This window comes from Sander lucioperca, chromosome 15 (assembly GCF_008315115.2).
Source record: "Sander lucioperca isolate FBNREF2018 chromosome 15, SLUC_FBN_1.2, whole genome shotgun sequence".
NCBI lineage: Eukaryota > Metazoa > Chordata > Actinopteri > Perciformes > Percidae > Sander > Sander lucioperca.
Genome location: NC_050187.1, coordinates 431290 through 447507, shown reverse-complemented (window position 1 = coordinate 447507; position 16218 = coordinate 431290). Strand labels below are relative to the sequence as shown.

The following is a 16218-nucleotide window of genomic DNA, read 5'->3' as shown; positions in this document are numbered from 1 at the left end:
ATACACAAATGAGAATGGGCTTAGTTTTAGGAAGCAGCATTTCAATCCATGTAGTCTCCAAACCCTCCACCTGGAGATCGGCCTGCGGGTTACATGTCAAATCATTCCTTATAAATAGGCACACTCCTCCTCCGTTTCTGCTCCGATTGTGCCGGTAGATGGAGTAACCCGTGAGCTCAACTTCAGCATCCTGTATTGGTCCATCAAGCCAGGTTTCCGACACCACAATCACAGCAGCCTTGGAGGTACTTGCAAGTTGACTGAGCTCCTCAAGCTTAGGCAGCAAACTCCTTGCATAATGACCGGTCACTGCTGTCAACGTTTTTTGTGCATCTGACTCATGTCTTCATATCATTCTGCAAGTGGTCCATTAATTTGTCACGATGTAACTTCATTTAAAGCAGAGCTCCATCAAAGAGCCTGCAATCGTTGCGGAAGGTTATCTGAATAAGAATTTTGGACATGTGGGGGCGAACTATCGTCTTAGCTGAAGCCGACAACGGGACAATATTTTTGTTTTATGTTGGCAATGCAAGCTGAAGCGACATAGCAGTTGACGTTGAGAAGTTGCAGTGAGGAATATTTTAGGAGCACCATTTTCGGCAGTGCAGAAAGGTAGTGGCCCACACTAACTTAGTGTTGAGCTGGGAAACATGGCTAAAAGCAGCAACAGCGAGCAGATGTGCTGGGCGAGCCGTCAGTCGGTGGAAGCTAACAGAAGCTAGCTGGCGTAAGCTGACAGCTGACCAATGCTACCAAGTGATCGGCGGAGACAGGGAGTACATGTATTTGAAAGAGTCCGGCAGTTGTGGCAAACAAAGGTCCAGTCGGGAGTTTGGATGGAGAGTCCACTGAAGTCCACTGTGGTCTGAAGGGCTAATCCTCGCTAGATCACTAGCTAGTTGGGAGGTTGACAGCTAACTAGGGATGAGCGAGTACAGCATCTGTATCTGTATCTGTTAACCATATGAATTATCTGTATCTGTACTCGGACTGGGCGGGGCCTAACCCGGAAGTGGACAGGATTTAACCCGGAAGTGGGTCGGGTTGTCTTGAAATGGGCGGGGCTTTAACCAGTATGTTATTTTATTTTAATGTATTTTAAGAAAGGTGTTGAGAATGGACCAACACCTAATCTTAAACTTAGGGTACTTAATTTACTACGACCCGATCAGAGGTTACTTAAATTGGGACGTTCAGTCAAAATCAAGCACGTCACCTTCAAATGGGATCTCCGTTTGCAGGGTTCAAACTGGACCCTCCCGGTGATCATGCTGCTCTGGGGGACCGGCTGCACAGTGAGAAGCTGCTGCTGACGGGCGCAGAGCTCTGCCGGAACTCTGACTGCTGTCTGTCCGCGCGGCCGTCTGACGGCATCAGTATTAAATTGAGACAGTTTCATTAGCGGTTAAAAACGTCTCGTTATCGCGTTAAATAGTAGTCTAATTCGGTACAGTTGGTTTTAACGCCTGAGGCGAAGTGTAGACTTTTCTCCTCAGTCTGTATATATATATATGTGTGTGTGTGTGTGTGTGTGTGTGTGTGTGTGTGTGTGTGTGTGCGTGCATGTATGTATGTGTATATATAATATATATATACTGTATATGTGTGTGTGTGTGTATATATATATATATACTGTGTATGTGTGTGTATGTGTGTGTGTATATATATATATATAGTATATATAGTACAGTATGTTTTTAAAATGCACGTGCTGGAGCAGACAAATTAGTGTGTAGACTTTTCTCCTCAGTCTGTGTTGCAACATATTATCAAAGTTAATGTTCATGTTCTACTTAGTTGAAGCATCTGGAAGTGACAGTCCATAGCTGACAACCTGTATGAGGTTTCTTTATGAGCACCAATGACAGCAGGTGGTGTGGGTCGTGGCCAGGGACTTTATCGCTTCTTAACCCACCGAGCCCCAGTTTTGATATTATTTAAGAAATGTTTTGCTTATTGTTCCTTCCCCATAAAAGCATTTTGGTTTAGAGATTCAAGGATCCAAGAACTGCCAAAGTCTTTGTCAGCATTTGGGACAATTTGATTTGTCTACTCTGTAACCCAGTGCACATCTTTTGACAGATGGAACACAGCCGTGTTTCAAGTCCATGTCCAGGTGGTGCTAGTAACGCTAGTAGTAACTAGTAACTGCAGTATTTTTTTCCATCTTGTTTGATCGCAGGGTGTTCATGCTCCTGTCCTGCATTGGCCAAAGATCCTTGAGTAACAGTGGTGTGTTGGAGGGCCTCCTGAACCTCCTGGACAGCCTGCTGTCTCCACTGCAGCAGCCACAAGCTGCTGCTCAGCGCAGGACGGAAGGTAAAGCAACCATCACTGTGGCAGGGGAGATAATGCATAGCAAAGCCTTCCAGACGTGTGACACGTAGGACAAGTTGATGATATTTTCTGGAGCAGAAATCACAGGATGAGGTGTATGTCTTTGTGAATGTGTACACTTACATATATTAATTTGGCAGATTATTCATTTGTGTGTGTGTGTGTGTGTGCGCGTGCGTGCGTCTGTCTGTCTGTCTGTCTGTCTGTCTCTGTGTGTGTGTGTGTCTGTGTGTTCCAGGTGTTTTAGATATCCCCATGATCAGCTGGGTAGTGATGTTGGTTTCCAGGCTGTTGGACTATGTCTCCAGTATAGAAGATGAGGCCTCAGGTGGGAAGAAGCACCTTGGAGGGAAAGACCGAGAGAGAAGTTTTACAGGTATATGAACTGCACAATTGTCCTTCACACCTGATGAATTTACTTTGTGTCTGACAGCTACGGTGTACAGTTTTTATTCCACAGACTTTACTTTTTGATTTAGTAAAATTAAAAGAAAAGAAAATTAATTATTTTAATTAATTATGTCATTCAATAACTATCCATCAACATTTAATATCTTATGCTGCTCAGATCTCATTCAGTTGAAAATGGTACAATTTACAAATACATTATATTTCTACACACATTATGAGCCGTTAAAGTAGAGGACGGCATTGGGGTCCCGCGGGAGTGGGCGGTTTTAACGGGGGGCTGCGGCTGGGAGCGAGCCATCCAAAAATAGACAGCGGGTCCTGGGATTTAGGAGCGCTGCTCCTGATCAGTGCTGTAACCGACTGTTAGCTTGGCCTAGCTTGGTTTGATTAGAAAATCAGCAACGCACACGGTGCATCCAGTTAAACACCAGCCAAACACTTTATTATCACTCCTCTACTCCCTCTCTCTCACTTCTTTCCCAGGGGACTGTGCCCCGCCTCTTTCTCTACAGCGACCTGAGGGATCCAATCAACAGGGACTTTAACATGAAATCTGTTAGTGTTAAAAGACAGGGGAACAAAACGGAATAAAACCACCTGGACAAAACAAACAAGCCAACAACATGTTCTAAAATAAGTGAAATAAATAAATGAATACAATGTCACTTTGCCCTTAGAATGACTAGTTATTGCACTTGAATGTGATTATGCACTAGAACATAATTTTGCTACTTATACAGACAGGTGGGCTATGCATATTTATTACTACACCGTAAAATAACTAGTTTCCCTGTCTTATTTCTTTGTTCAAAGCACCACCTCTGCATGTAGTCAACACTTCCTTCAGCTACTTCCAGAACTCTGCTGCCACAGCAGTGCAGTGCTGAGTGTTGTTGTTTCTCTGTCCTTCAGGTATTCAGTGGAGCTTCATCAATAACAGCCTTCAGTCTCAGAACTCCAGCCGGTCTGCTAAAGGCAGCAGCAGCCTGGATCGCCTTTACTCGCGCAAGATCCGCAAGCAGCTGGTCCACCACAAGCAGGTAAATGTGTCTCATTCAGACATCTTCAACTCCACACTCACAAATGTGTTCTTCAAATAGTCTGATACAACGTAACTCATGTAAATGTGCATACAGGTCCGGTACAAGTCCTTTTATTGGAAAGCCCAGGAAAATGTTTTCCTCATGCCTGTTTGACTCATTTGCCCTTCTCATAAAGCTGCACCATGAAATGAGTTGTCTGGACAAATGCCTTTGCAGTGCTTATATTTATCATGCACTTTTTATTGTAGCAGTTAAATCTATTGAAAGCAAAACAGAAAGCTTTGGTGGAGCAGATCGAGAAGGAGAAGATCCAGAGCAACAAAGGCTCCTCCTACAAACTGCTGGTGGAACAGGCCAAGCTCAAACAAGCCACATCCAAGGTAACACTTGATGCTACGCTGCTGTACATACAGTATGCTGCACCATCACACTGTCCCTCTCAATGACTTCTTAAAGAAGGCCCCGCATATCTATCTAATAAAGCGAGGTGTGTGTGTGTGTGTGTGTGTGTGTGTGTCTTTGAAATGGGTGCTACGTAACGCTGGCTTTTCAGGGTCTATTATTTCGCTAAGAGGAAACTCAATAAAAAGTAATTTGCCAACAATAAATATCAAACAAAAGCCAGACACTATATCGTATTCTGTTGCTGTGAGCTGTAGCCTACATTCACCACCTCTTAACAGAGACAGAACATAACAGAATCTCTGAGATTATTCCTTCACAGCACTGTGCAATGCGAAACCATCTCGGAGCTGACCGGGAAAAGCACCAGTTTTCATCACACTCACCCTTGGTTGGGTTAATTAAGTCTACTGCTAACTTATAACACAAATAACATTACCGTTGCCAAAATACCCCCGCGAATCAAATCCATACTTCAGCGTTAACTGTCCAGCCAATAAACCTGTATGGAAAAACACTTTTGCTGAAATGTTAAATTCGGTACTGTTAATACGAGACGAGACAACACCGCCGTCATTAAACTGTTATATCATGCAATATCGTTGACGAAAAAGACAACACAAAAATGTTTTCAGTGCGTGCGTGCGTGCGTGCGTGCGTGCGTGCGTGCGTCAGTGCGGGCGTGCGTGCGTGCGTCAGTGCGTGCGTCAGTGCGTGCGGGCGTCAGGCTCCGTTTCTGGTGGTTGATTAACGCAGATATGTGCTGATTAGCTCTCATAACGGGCCGGGTGGGTAACACACTGCCATGAGTCCAGGACGCTAATGTCTGATTACTCCACATTTTAATTGTGATATTTTGTGATTAAATTCGGAATCTGCCACATTCTCTGTCAGGTAAATAGAGTAGTACAATGTCTTCCTCTGATGTAGACGTAGCCTACACTGTAAGTCAGTAGTAGGGTATACCGGTACCATACCACATACCACAGGCCAAGCAATGGCCCGTTCCAAACAGGCACATTTTCAACGGGCACTGTACAGTACTAGTGTTTTGTAATGTATTGTCTTTGTGTTTTGTGAGTTGCATGCTAACACAATTTAAAAAGTGTCAAGACAATGATGTACATTGGATTGTTAAAGATTGTTGTTTTGTAGTTTGGGCCATCATTTAGTTTGTCTATTACGACGGGATTATACTGTACCTATCAGGCTGTAGAGATGTGAAATTAAGCAACTCCTATTGATACAGCTTTCCATGAGGGTAAACAACAGGAGCACGGAGACACATCACAATATCAGGGGAATATCAAAGCTTCACTTCACAAATAGTTTTGTATATATTAACAATGGATCACATCCCTTTGTATAATGACAAAGGTAACACTTGCAGTGAAGAACCTACAGAGAATTATCAGTCACCTCTGCAGTTCCCCCTCAACTCTATAGAGCTTTTTTAGCATCTTTCAGCTGATTGCCCCAACAATACTGTTATGGTTCACTCTCGCTGCTCTCATCAACCTTGGGTTTGGATAACAAATCTGTGTAGCTCCTTATACAGTATATGAATGTCTCATAATTGCCTGTTTGCCCTGCCTCTCTCCTCCAGCACTTTAAAGACCTGATTCGTTTACGGCGGACTGCCGAATGGCCCCGCTCCACGTTGGACACTGAGTCTACCACAGCCAAAGAAGCCCCGGAAGTAGAACCTCTGCCCTTCACTCTGTCCCATGAACGCTGCATCTCTGTGGTGCAGAAGCTGGCCCTCTTCCTCCTCTCCATGGACTTCACCTGCCATGCTGACCTGCTGCTTTTTGTCTGCAAGGTATTCATCTGACACTTGGGTATGGATTCTTTACATTTGGTAGTCTGTGTATACCCATACATAAGTCATGTTGTTACCCCCTCAGGTCCTTGCTAGGATAGCCAACGCCACAAGACCCACAATCCACCTGTGTGAAGTGGTGTCTGAGCAGCAGCTGGAACGTCTGCTGCTACTGCTTGTGGGGACGGACTTTAACCGGGGTGACATCTCCTGGGGGGGTGCCTGGGCACAGTATTCCCTCACATGTATGCTACAGGACATCCTAGCAGGTGAGTTCAGTTAGCATGCAGTTTGGTGTCGGTTGATGTCTGTGACTTGATTAACAGTTGTTGTGCTTGTGTCTGAGGTTTTTTAGCGACTGGTGTTTGATCAGTTTGAAAAATGTTTAGTCTGACACAAATTGTTGTTTGAGTTTCAGTCTGGCTGTAGAGCAGCATATATTTTTTATTTGTATCTGGCCGTATGCTGATGATTCTGTGTTGCTGATGTCTGGGAAAGATAGCAGTGACATGGATCTTACTCTCTTGCACATCCTAAAAGTAGATTAAATAAGAGAGACTTTTAGAGTTGAGGTGAGGTGAAAAGAGAGGCGGTCTACATCCCTCTTTTTAGATTTTGATAAAATGGAAATGTGTAAAATGGGCTTATTTAGGGTCTAAGGTGACGGGTTTTTCCAATGACATTTTACCTGAGCATCAAATAGTTTTTGGTTAAGTTTGTCGTGATGTAGCTTTGTTTTTTCTTAGCCATGCTAGCGCTGTGAGGATAGCAGAGTCTATCTGTCTCTCTGTATGTCGATCTGTCAGTCAGCCACTTTCCACACTGAAACATTTCTAAAGACTTACAGGTTGCATTGTCATGAAGTTATATACAGATATTCAAGACCCTAGGAAACATTTTAATGATTTTGGTGACCCCCTGACATTTCCTCTACACTACCAGCTGGTCAAAATGTCCATTTATTCAGTGAAATATCTCCACAACTATTGGATGATTTGGCACCAAAGTGTTTCGCAACATTCATGGTCCGCCGAATATGAATTCTAATGATTTTGGTGATCTCCTGACTTTTCCTCTAGCGCCACAGTGAGGTTTACATTTTTTTTTTTTTTTTTTTTTTTTTTCCTTTTTAAATATCTCAGCAGCTATTGGATGGATTGCCGTAAAATGTGGCTCACACATTCCTGATCCCCTGAGAATGAGTTGTAATAACTTGTGATCCTTACACTTTTCAGCTAGAGCCATCATCAGGTCAAAATTAAGTTTCCGTTTTAATACTTTTATGATCAAGCCTTACAAAGGCGCTAGCATGGCTGCAGATGCTTTAGTCTTGTCAAAATTATTTTGTCTATTTATTTTTTTAGGGCCCGAGCACGAAAGTGCAAGGCCCCAACGGTGCCTTGCACTGAAAGTGCGAAGGAACCTATTGTTTTTCATAAGATTATTATTATTATTATTATTATTTTTACCAATTCCTCGTCGCGTTTTTGAGGGGGTTAGCATGCACGAAAACTCACAAAAATTTGCACACATGTCACAACTGGTGAAAATTGCAAAGTTCTGTAGTGATTGGGCTCGGGCGTTGTCAGGGGGCTCCATAGCGCCCCCTAACGTGCGCCTTAAATTGGACAAAAGTAATAAGTTAATATACCAACTTTTGAGGGAACATAGGTCTCATCTTCAAGTCCATGGTGCTATTTTTAGAAAAAATGTATTGTGTTCGTAAAAAAATTTTACGAACACTTGTTTGAGGACTTTAGGATGCACGAAAACTCTCAAGATTTTGCAGCCATGTACACAATAGTAAACTCTTTCATCTGAATTCACATTTAGGCTTGGGAGTGGTATGGTTGCTCTATAGCGCCCCCTAATTGGTTTTAGCACTTGGGCACATTTTTGACGGCCTCAATATACGAAAACTCACAAAAATTGGCGCCCGCATAAACACCTGGGAGCTTTGCGAGACTGTACAGCAATTCGGCCCAAACCTGAAAGTGGGCTCCATAGCGCCCCCTAATGCCTGGAAGGCCTTAACTTGGAGATAGTTGCTCCGATCTTCACCAGATTTAATACCCATATTGCTCTAATCATTGCGGACATATTTCCCATTTACCTTCATTAGCTCCGCCCAACCAGAAGGCGGCCATTTTTAATTATGCATTTTTCATGTGTTTTACATTCTTTCGAACTCGTCCTAGGTCGTGATTTCAATCTTCTTGAATCTTTGCAGGTAGTATCTGTTGACCATCATGACGAAATATTATCCAGAGAATTTTGATAGTTGAAAAAATGCGCAAGTTACAGCAACTTCCTGTCTAAACAGGAAGTTGCGTTATCTTGGCAACAATTATTCCAGTTGCCCCGAAACTTGACAACGTTGTTCGTCATGGCCGGTTTAGCATCTATCCAAACCTGGCGTCAATCGGCCATTAGATGGCGCTGTTTTAATTGTTTTTAATTAATCAGCAAAATATTATATATATATATAGATATATGGGAAACCTACTCTAACTATTCCTGGGGCGTGAGTCCGATCGGCACGAAAACTGGCATATAGATTCGGAGGACCCTCGTGACAAAAAGGTATCAAAAGAATTTTAATAGCTAAAACAATGCACAAGTTACAGAGGATCAACTTCCTGTAGGTGGGTGTCGAAACAGGAATGGTTGTATCTTGCGCACGGCTATTCCGATGGACACAAAACTTAAGAGACTTGTTCGTCATGTGGCGATGAGGCTGTGTTACAAATATGGCGCCAGTCGGCCTTTAGATGGCGCTGTTTTCATTTATTTAATTAATTAGCAAATTCGCTTTGAGCAAAACCTACTTTATCTTCTCCGAGAGCTTGAGACCTATCTGCACAAAAATGTACACGTAGACTCGGTGGACCCTCATGACAAAAAGTTATCAAAAGAATTTTGATAGCTAACACAATGCGCAAGTTACAGAGGACCAACTTCCTGTAGGGGGCTGTCGAAACAGGAAGTTGCATATCTTACCAAGATTTATTCCGATTGACACCAAACATGACACAGTTGTTCCGCATAGGGGTTTGAGCTTCCATGCCAAATTTAGAGTGAATCGGCCATTAGATGGCGCTGTTAGATTTTTTTTAATTAATTAGCCACATCGCGATATATGGGAAACATACTTTGTCTAACTCCTCCTGGGCCGTGAGTCCAATCTGCACGGAAACTTGGATATAGACTCGGTGGAACCTCGTGACTAAAAGTTATCAAAAGAATTTTGATAGCTAAAACAATGCGCAAGTTATGGAGGAACAACTTCCTGTAAGAGGCTGTTAAAACATGAACGGTTGTATCTTGGCAAAAGTTATTCCGATTTACATGAAACTTAGAATGTGTGGTCTACATGTGATGTGGCGTCTGCCAGTACCCCCGACTGCAAGAAGGCGAGGGCCTGTTCATCGCTGCTTGCAGCTTTAATTTAACTTTATGCCTTTAATACACAAGAAATGATCATGTTGAGATTGGGCTTCTTTAGTCATTTAGAAACAACACTGTGTTTAGGTATAGCACATCAAATTACAAAAATCTGTAGCTATAGAGATTCTGTGTGGGGGTGATAAGTGATGAGACAAAGATAGATTGAATAATAATATCAATAAATTAAATTCATGTTTTACAGGTACAGATATCCCAACCAAGATAGTCAATAACTGGTGCCCACTTTGTTATAAAAATAGGCACTTAGCTGTAGCTGGGCAGTCATGTATTCCATCATGTAGACATGCTTTACTTTCTGTAGCCATTGAAGAGCTGTTGGGGGGGGGGGGAAACTACTGACATCTTTGACATTGTTCCAGTATTAAGCGAGACCGCTGCTGTTCGGCAGTCAGAAAAACAAGCTACAATGTTAGTTAATAGGGCAATTGCATACCTTGAATTTACGTCCACTAAAAGTTCTGTTGTTGCTGCTGACAGACTCAGATTATTATTCTAAGTGTCTGACAACATTATGGGAAGGATCCCTACAGAGATAGACCTTTTAGTTAAAGAGTAAGATCCTTTTAGTTTAACTTGAAACAGCCCCGAAATCACCATCACCAAACCCACCAGACTCCATGGAAATAATCAGGACTTTTATCATCTTAAAACACACTTCATTCAAAGTGGACAGAAACTAAATAAAACTATCAAAAGCCGTCTTGGTTCATCTTTTCACTGTTCCAACAATCACCACTCTAGTTTGGTTAAAATAAAGCCGTTATCTTAAATTGGTGCATTTCTGTAAAACTGTGTGTGATGAAATGTACACGTTGTTGTGTTCCCAGGTGAACTGCTGTCTCCAGGCTCTCTGGACATTATGGATGAGGTGGCGGGGGGTGAGGAGGCCGGGGCCTCGTCCTCCTCAGCAGGAGCTGATTCAGACGACTCGCTCTCCCAGCCGGCCCCCATCCCCCTGGTAGAGAGCATCGATGAGGCCCTGGTGCCTGACATCATCGCAGGCACTACAGGGACCTCCTCAGTATTCCAAAGTGCGTGGGTAGCCCCGTCCTTCTCCTTCTCCACACTTTTTATCATCACTATGTCAAGTATTTGTGTGGTAAAATGTTCTCCTCTTTTTTTCATGTTTACTGTTTTTCTCCACAGTAGGGGTGCACAATATATCGACTCAATATTGTTATTGCGATATCACGTTGCGCGATATTATACCGAAAGTCTCGCGATAATTACGCAATATTTTGTTTGCGTTCCATCCCGCCCGACATGTACCCAAAGAGTATAGAAGCAACAAGAGGAGAAACTCAATAGAACGTTGGGTTACATTCAGTCCAAGATGGCGGAGCTGCAGTTCCATTGAGTTTCTCCTCTTGTTACGTCTATACTCTTTGATGCACCTCTCGAAAAATACACATCATTTGGTAGCGTTGTATTTCCCCCGACTCGTGTCCTGGTTCTCCTTCTCCATCAACAACATGAAATCAAGGAGAGGGTTAACTTCTCCTGGTTCTCCTTCTCCAGAAACAACATGAAATCAAGGAGAGGGTTAACTTCTCCTGGTTCGCCTTCTCTATAACAACATGAAATCAAGGAGAGGGTTAACTTCTCCTGGTTCTCCTTCTCTATAACAACATGAAATCAAGGAGAGGGTTAACTTCTCCTGGTTCTCCTTCTCTATAACAACATGAAATCAAGGAGAGGGTTAACTTCTCCTGGTTCTCCTTCTCTATAACAACATGAAATCAAGGAGAGGGTTAACTTCTCCTGGTTCTCCTTCTCTATAACAACATGAAATCAAGGAGAGGGTTAACTTCTCCTGCTCCAGATTTTCCACTGTGGTCAGAAAGAAGAGAGGAGACACTTAAGTTTCTCTAACCAACACTCTAGGGTCACTATTCGCTCCGAAGAAAATCGCCGTCACACTCTCACCTTTTCTTCGCTCTACCACACACACCCACATGCTCGACACACACACCAGAGCACGTATAAACATCAACTGCGTGGAGCCTCCGCAGAACCATAAAACGAAGCAAAAGAAAAGAAAGGAGCTAAAGAGAGAACAAAGAGTGGAGCAAAAAGAACACAAAAGTAAGAAAATGAGTGTTGCTCTGGGAGACGACGAAATAACAGAGACTGAAAGGAAACTTTAGAGGCCAAAAGTAACCCTACAGTCACATTAGCTACAAAAGAGAGCGACATGCACTCACTTGTGGGTGCTCCTGGGCGTGCCTAGCCTACCCCTGGTTGCTTGGCAACAGTAAACAGAAATTCTCCGGTGCTACCTTAAACCACGTCTTAAAAGTTACTTCAGAGGTATTGTTAAGTCACAAGAACGATGTTTTTGGATTTAAAAGTATTTATTTCTCGATAAAAGTAACACAACATATCAGATATATACATAAATACCATGTCCTGAAGCGTTGTCCGCCATCTTGAATTATTTTCTTCGACTTGAGCCACTGACATACGTCACGCTGCCCTCACGCTGCCGATGCCTTCACTGTGATTGGCTGTCTCACACTGCCCTCACGCTGCCTTCACTCTGATTGGCAGTCGCTCGTGGCCAAACGGCCACTCCCATTGAAAATGAATGGTAGCTGTCTCTTGTAGCTAATGTGACTGTAGGGTAATGCCTCCTCCTCGGTAGCTTGGAAATACTTTGGTTTTAAGCCAACAGATGTGCATTGCATTGTTTTTTATACTGTAGTCGTGTATATACAACCAGTAGAACATGTCCTGTTCTATAGACGTACTCTTTATTTATATATTTATACTGTCCAACCAGTAGAACATGTCCTGTTCTACATGCTCTTTATTTATATATTTATACTGTCCAACCAGTAGAACATGTCCTGTTCTACATGCTCTTTATTTATATATTTATACTGTCCAACCAGTAAAACATGTCCTGTTCTACATGCTCTTTATTTATATATTTATACTGTCCAACCAGTAGAACATGTCCTGTTCTGTAGACATGCTCTTTATTTATATATTTATACTGTCCAACCAGTAAAACATGTCCTGTTCTGTAGACATGCTCTTTATTTATATATTTATACTGTCCAACCAGTAAAACATGTCCTGTTCTACATGCTCTTTATTTATATATTTATACTGTCCAACCAGTAGAACATGTCCTGTTCTATAGACGTACTCTTTATTTATATATTTATACTGTCCAACCAGTAGAACATGTCCTGTTCTACATGCTCTTTATTTATATATTTATACTGTCCAACCAGTAGAACATGTCCTGTTCTACATGCTCTTTATTTATATATTTATACTGTCCAACCAGTAGAACATGTCCTGTTCTACATGCTCTTTATTTATATATTTATACTGTCCAACCAGTAAAACATGTCCTGTTCTGTAGACACATGTTGGACCAGTCCAATATGACAGTCAGTTGAAATAAACCTTGTGTTGTAAGAAAACTTGTTTTATTTCTTATAAATCTATTTTGATGCGTTTTCCCATAACTTTGGTAATTTTACATATGTTTAAAAATATCGAGCAATATCGTGCACCCCTACTCCACAGTATAGTTTTATGTGTGTTGTTGTTGTTATTATTATTAGGTCTGCCTTTTGGAAGGATACAGAACCATTTCGGGAACATTGTCATTTGAAGTAGTAGTGTTATGATTTTTGCATTGTTTGTTTATTTTTGACATTCCATTGGAGAATTCTTCTTTTTTCCAGTTTGGACACCATAAGTGGTTTTACTTACTAACTGTGTTCTCATAGAGAAGCACTGATTGGTCCTTACTGTGTCTTGTGTGTGGACTCTCCCTCCAGTAGGGGAGCGGATGTGTTGATTGGCATTAAAATTGCCCAGTAACGTGCTAAAGAAAGAGTTCCTCTTACTTGTGTGTTTTCCTAATGTGCTTGCTTGGCAATATTAAGGCTGTTTTCATTATCCGAAGGTGGTCCACCTCTGTCATCTTTGGAAAAAGATAAAGACATAGACTTTGACTTGCTACAAGACCTGATGGATGTTGATATTGATCCTTTAGATATTGATTTGGAAAAAGATCCACTCGCTGCCAAAGTGTTTAAGGTATGTTGATATGACATCGTATTCTTCTCTTTTATTCTCTCTTTTTACTGGGCCATTACTTGCCCCTGGCTTGTGTGTTGTTGATGACAGTTAACTGTTAAGTTAGTTAATAAACGGGGGAATATACTGTATATAATATAATAGAAAAGGATAAACAAAAATGAGAATCAGAATATTGCAAGATAGTAAAAGTTGTAACGTTTCAAGAAATCATTTGATCAGAAAAATGTAAATATCGGATAGAAGCATAATTTTAAAAGAAGTCATATTTAGTAGTGAATGAATAAATTATATTTTATTTCAGGTGATGCCACTAAGTGGCCCATCCCACATGTGATCCCATGACACCAATATAAAAGTAATTTCATCCCCAGCTTTCAACTACTACTACTACTGCTGCTGCTGCTGCTACTACTACTACTAGTAGTAGCAGTAGTAGTAATGATTTCAACGTTGTAGTAGTTGAACATTAACTTGAATCTTAATAATATGAGATAAAGTAAGAATTTCACAAAAGTTGTATCATTAGAATAGTTATTATAATATGAAATGTTTTTTAATACATTATATCTAAAAGGTGGCATAAATCTGTCTGCTTGTGTGTCAAATGAAAGATAATGTCTTCAAGTTATGTATGTCAAAGTCATTCTGGAAATATTACTTTTTTGTAGCATTATTATATATTTATAACTTTTTCTCATATCATTACATGTCTGCCTTCAAATATTCCTACTTTATTCTCAATCATCAGTTTCCAATTATAACCCCAATATTATGTTGTACATCAGCCTGAATTGTTTCATTCATTTGTTAAGTAAAATATTGGAACATTTGACAATTGCGACTTGAGGAATTCTACAAACACGTGTTTTATGCGGTCGATATCATTATCTGAAAATGTATTAATTAGTCAAAAATGATAGATTAATTATTTTAGTAATTGGTTGTAGAATAGGTAAATGCTTAAATCATTACTAAGCTTGTGATATTTTAGCAAAATAGCCCCACAGCAACCCTTCCCACAGTTTCTTTAAATGAACTCACTTTAATTGTTAGAATTACTAATCAGTTTCAGTTTTTGAATGCAAGCGTTGACTTGAACCCTGAAAAGGCCTTGATAAAAGAAAACCGTTTTATCTTGCTTGAGCTCAGCATTCAGTTGTGTGAACTATTGTTGGCAGAAGAGAGAGGAGCGTTGCCCTCATGTTACTATGCACAGTTAAACAACTTGCAAGAAATTGATGGAAGACAGAAAGTAAGTGTGGAGAGTTATGTGGATTATAGGTAGTCAGGTAAACGGTAGTGATTTCTCTGCTTTCTTTGGGCTATTTTTGAAGTGATGTAATCAAGAAGTGTAGCATAACATATTTTACTTGAGCAACTAAATCAGCATTTTGAGATTTGAAAGCAAATGTAGAAGTTGATTTGTTGACAGGAGAGCGACTAATCTTTTTTGCCCTCCCTCTCATGTCCATCCTCAGCCTATAAGCAGCACCTGGTATGACTACTGGGGCGCTGACTATGGCACGTACGGGTACAACCCGTACATCGGAGGAGTTGGTATCCCAGTGTCCAAACCTCCGGTTGCTGCTGAAAAGCCCGGCTCACAGAGTCTGTCAGTCTCCGTGTCCCAGGGTGAGTAGTCCTGGCCTGTCTAAATAAACGGTAGAATGTCTTTCCTTCTCATTTCTGACCTTTTGCCTCTGTGTTTCACAGCACTGGATGCCCGGCTAGAAGTGGGCCTGGAGCAGCAGGCTGAGCTGATGCTCAAAATGATGGCAACTCTACAGGCCGACTCAATTTTACAGGCTCTTAACTCCAGCTCCTCCACAGGTAAGCACACAGCACCAAAGACAGCAGGACATGGCTGTTTGAATAACAACTGACCTTACTGGAGATGCTGGAGACAAAGTGTACTTTTCAGGCCCTGTTGGAGTTTGTATTGACAGTCTATATGTATCATGGCTGTAAGATGTGCCTGTTGTCTGGCTTTCAGTGAGCCAGGCCTCCAATGGGACTGATGACTCCCTGCTCAGGGCTCTCCATGGCGGAGGCTCTCCTCCAGCCAGCAGCCTGATGGTGCAGCCCTCGTCAATCCCCATGCTGAGTGCTTGCTTCAACAAGCTCTTCTCCATGCTGCAGGTCCACCACGTACAGGTCAGCACACACAAAGACAAATGAAAAACACAAAATACCCGACTGATTGCAGTCTGGATTGTTTAGAGGTCTAGACTCTGACCCGGCCACTCCTGGACATTAAAGTGGACATATTATGCTTTTCTGTATTTTCTGTCATCTACAATGTTATTGTGCCGTCTTCGGTATTGCTCTATACACTGACAGCCAGCTAAACTCTCTCCTAACATCAAGACTCTGAAGACAGTCGTTCCCACGTCCACAGGTTTATTGACGTTGCAAGGAAAGTGTGAAACTGTAACATACAAAGACAGACTAATCAATTCTATGCTAGCTTTTAACATACAATATAGCCTATGTTCAGAATGTAATTTCATCAATTCAGATATTTCCTTTCTACCGTTACACAATATAATTCATAACTATTAAACTGATAGTAATTATGCTGTACAAAGACATTTTTGACATGTAAACAATATTACGTTCATTCATACGAGTGTAGCCCGTCCTGTGACTTATAGTTGCCTAGCAACC

At 41.6% G+C, this 16218-nt stretch overlaps 1 protein-coding gene across 4 annotated transcripts in view; it reads left to right on the top strand.

Annotated features, from left to right (window-relative positions):
- The window catches only part of birc6 (baculoviral IAP repeat containing 6), a 149237-nt gene that overhangs the window by 53217 nt on the left and 79802 nt on the right, over positions 1-16218 (top strand). For 3 of the 4 annotated variants that reach the window (XM_035992590.1, XM_031299978.2, XM_035992588.1), the window contains exons 31-41: positions 2186-2322; positions 2579-2716; positions 3664-3791; positions 4043-4174; positions 5803-6018; positions 6104-6287; positions 10314-10517; positions 13415-13548; positions 15030-15183; positions 15265-15381; positions 15545-15705. In XM_035992590.1, the coding sequence (XP_035848483.1) occupies positions 2186-2322; positions 2579-2716; positions 3664-3791; positions 4043-4174; positions 5803-6018; positions 6104-6287; positions 10314-10517; positions 13415-13548; positions 15030-15183; positions 15265-15381; positions 15545-15705 (1705 nt within the window). The remainder of the gene's footprint in view (positions 1-2185; positions 2323-2578; positions 2717-3663; positions 3792-4042; positions 4175-5802; positions 6019-6103; positions 6288-10313; positions 10518-13414; positions 13549-15029; positions 15184-15264; positions 15382-15544; positions 15706-16218) is intronic. The other variant, XM_035992589.1, reaches the window with a different exon arrangement.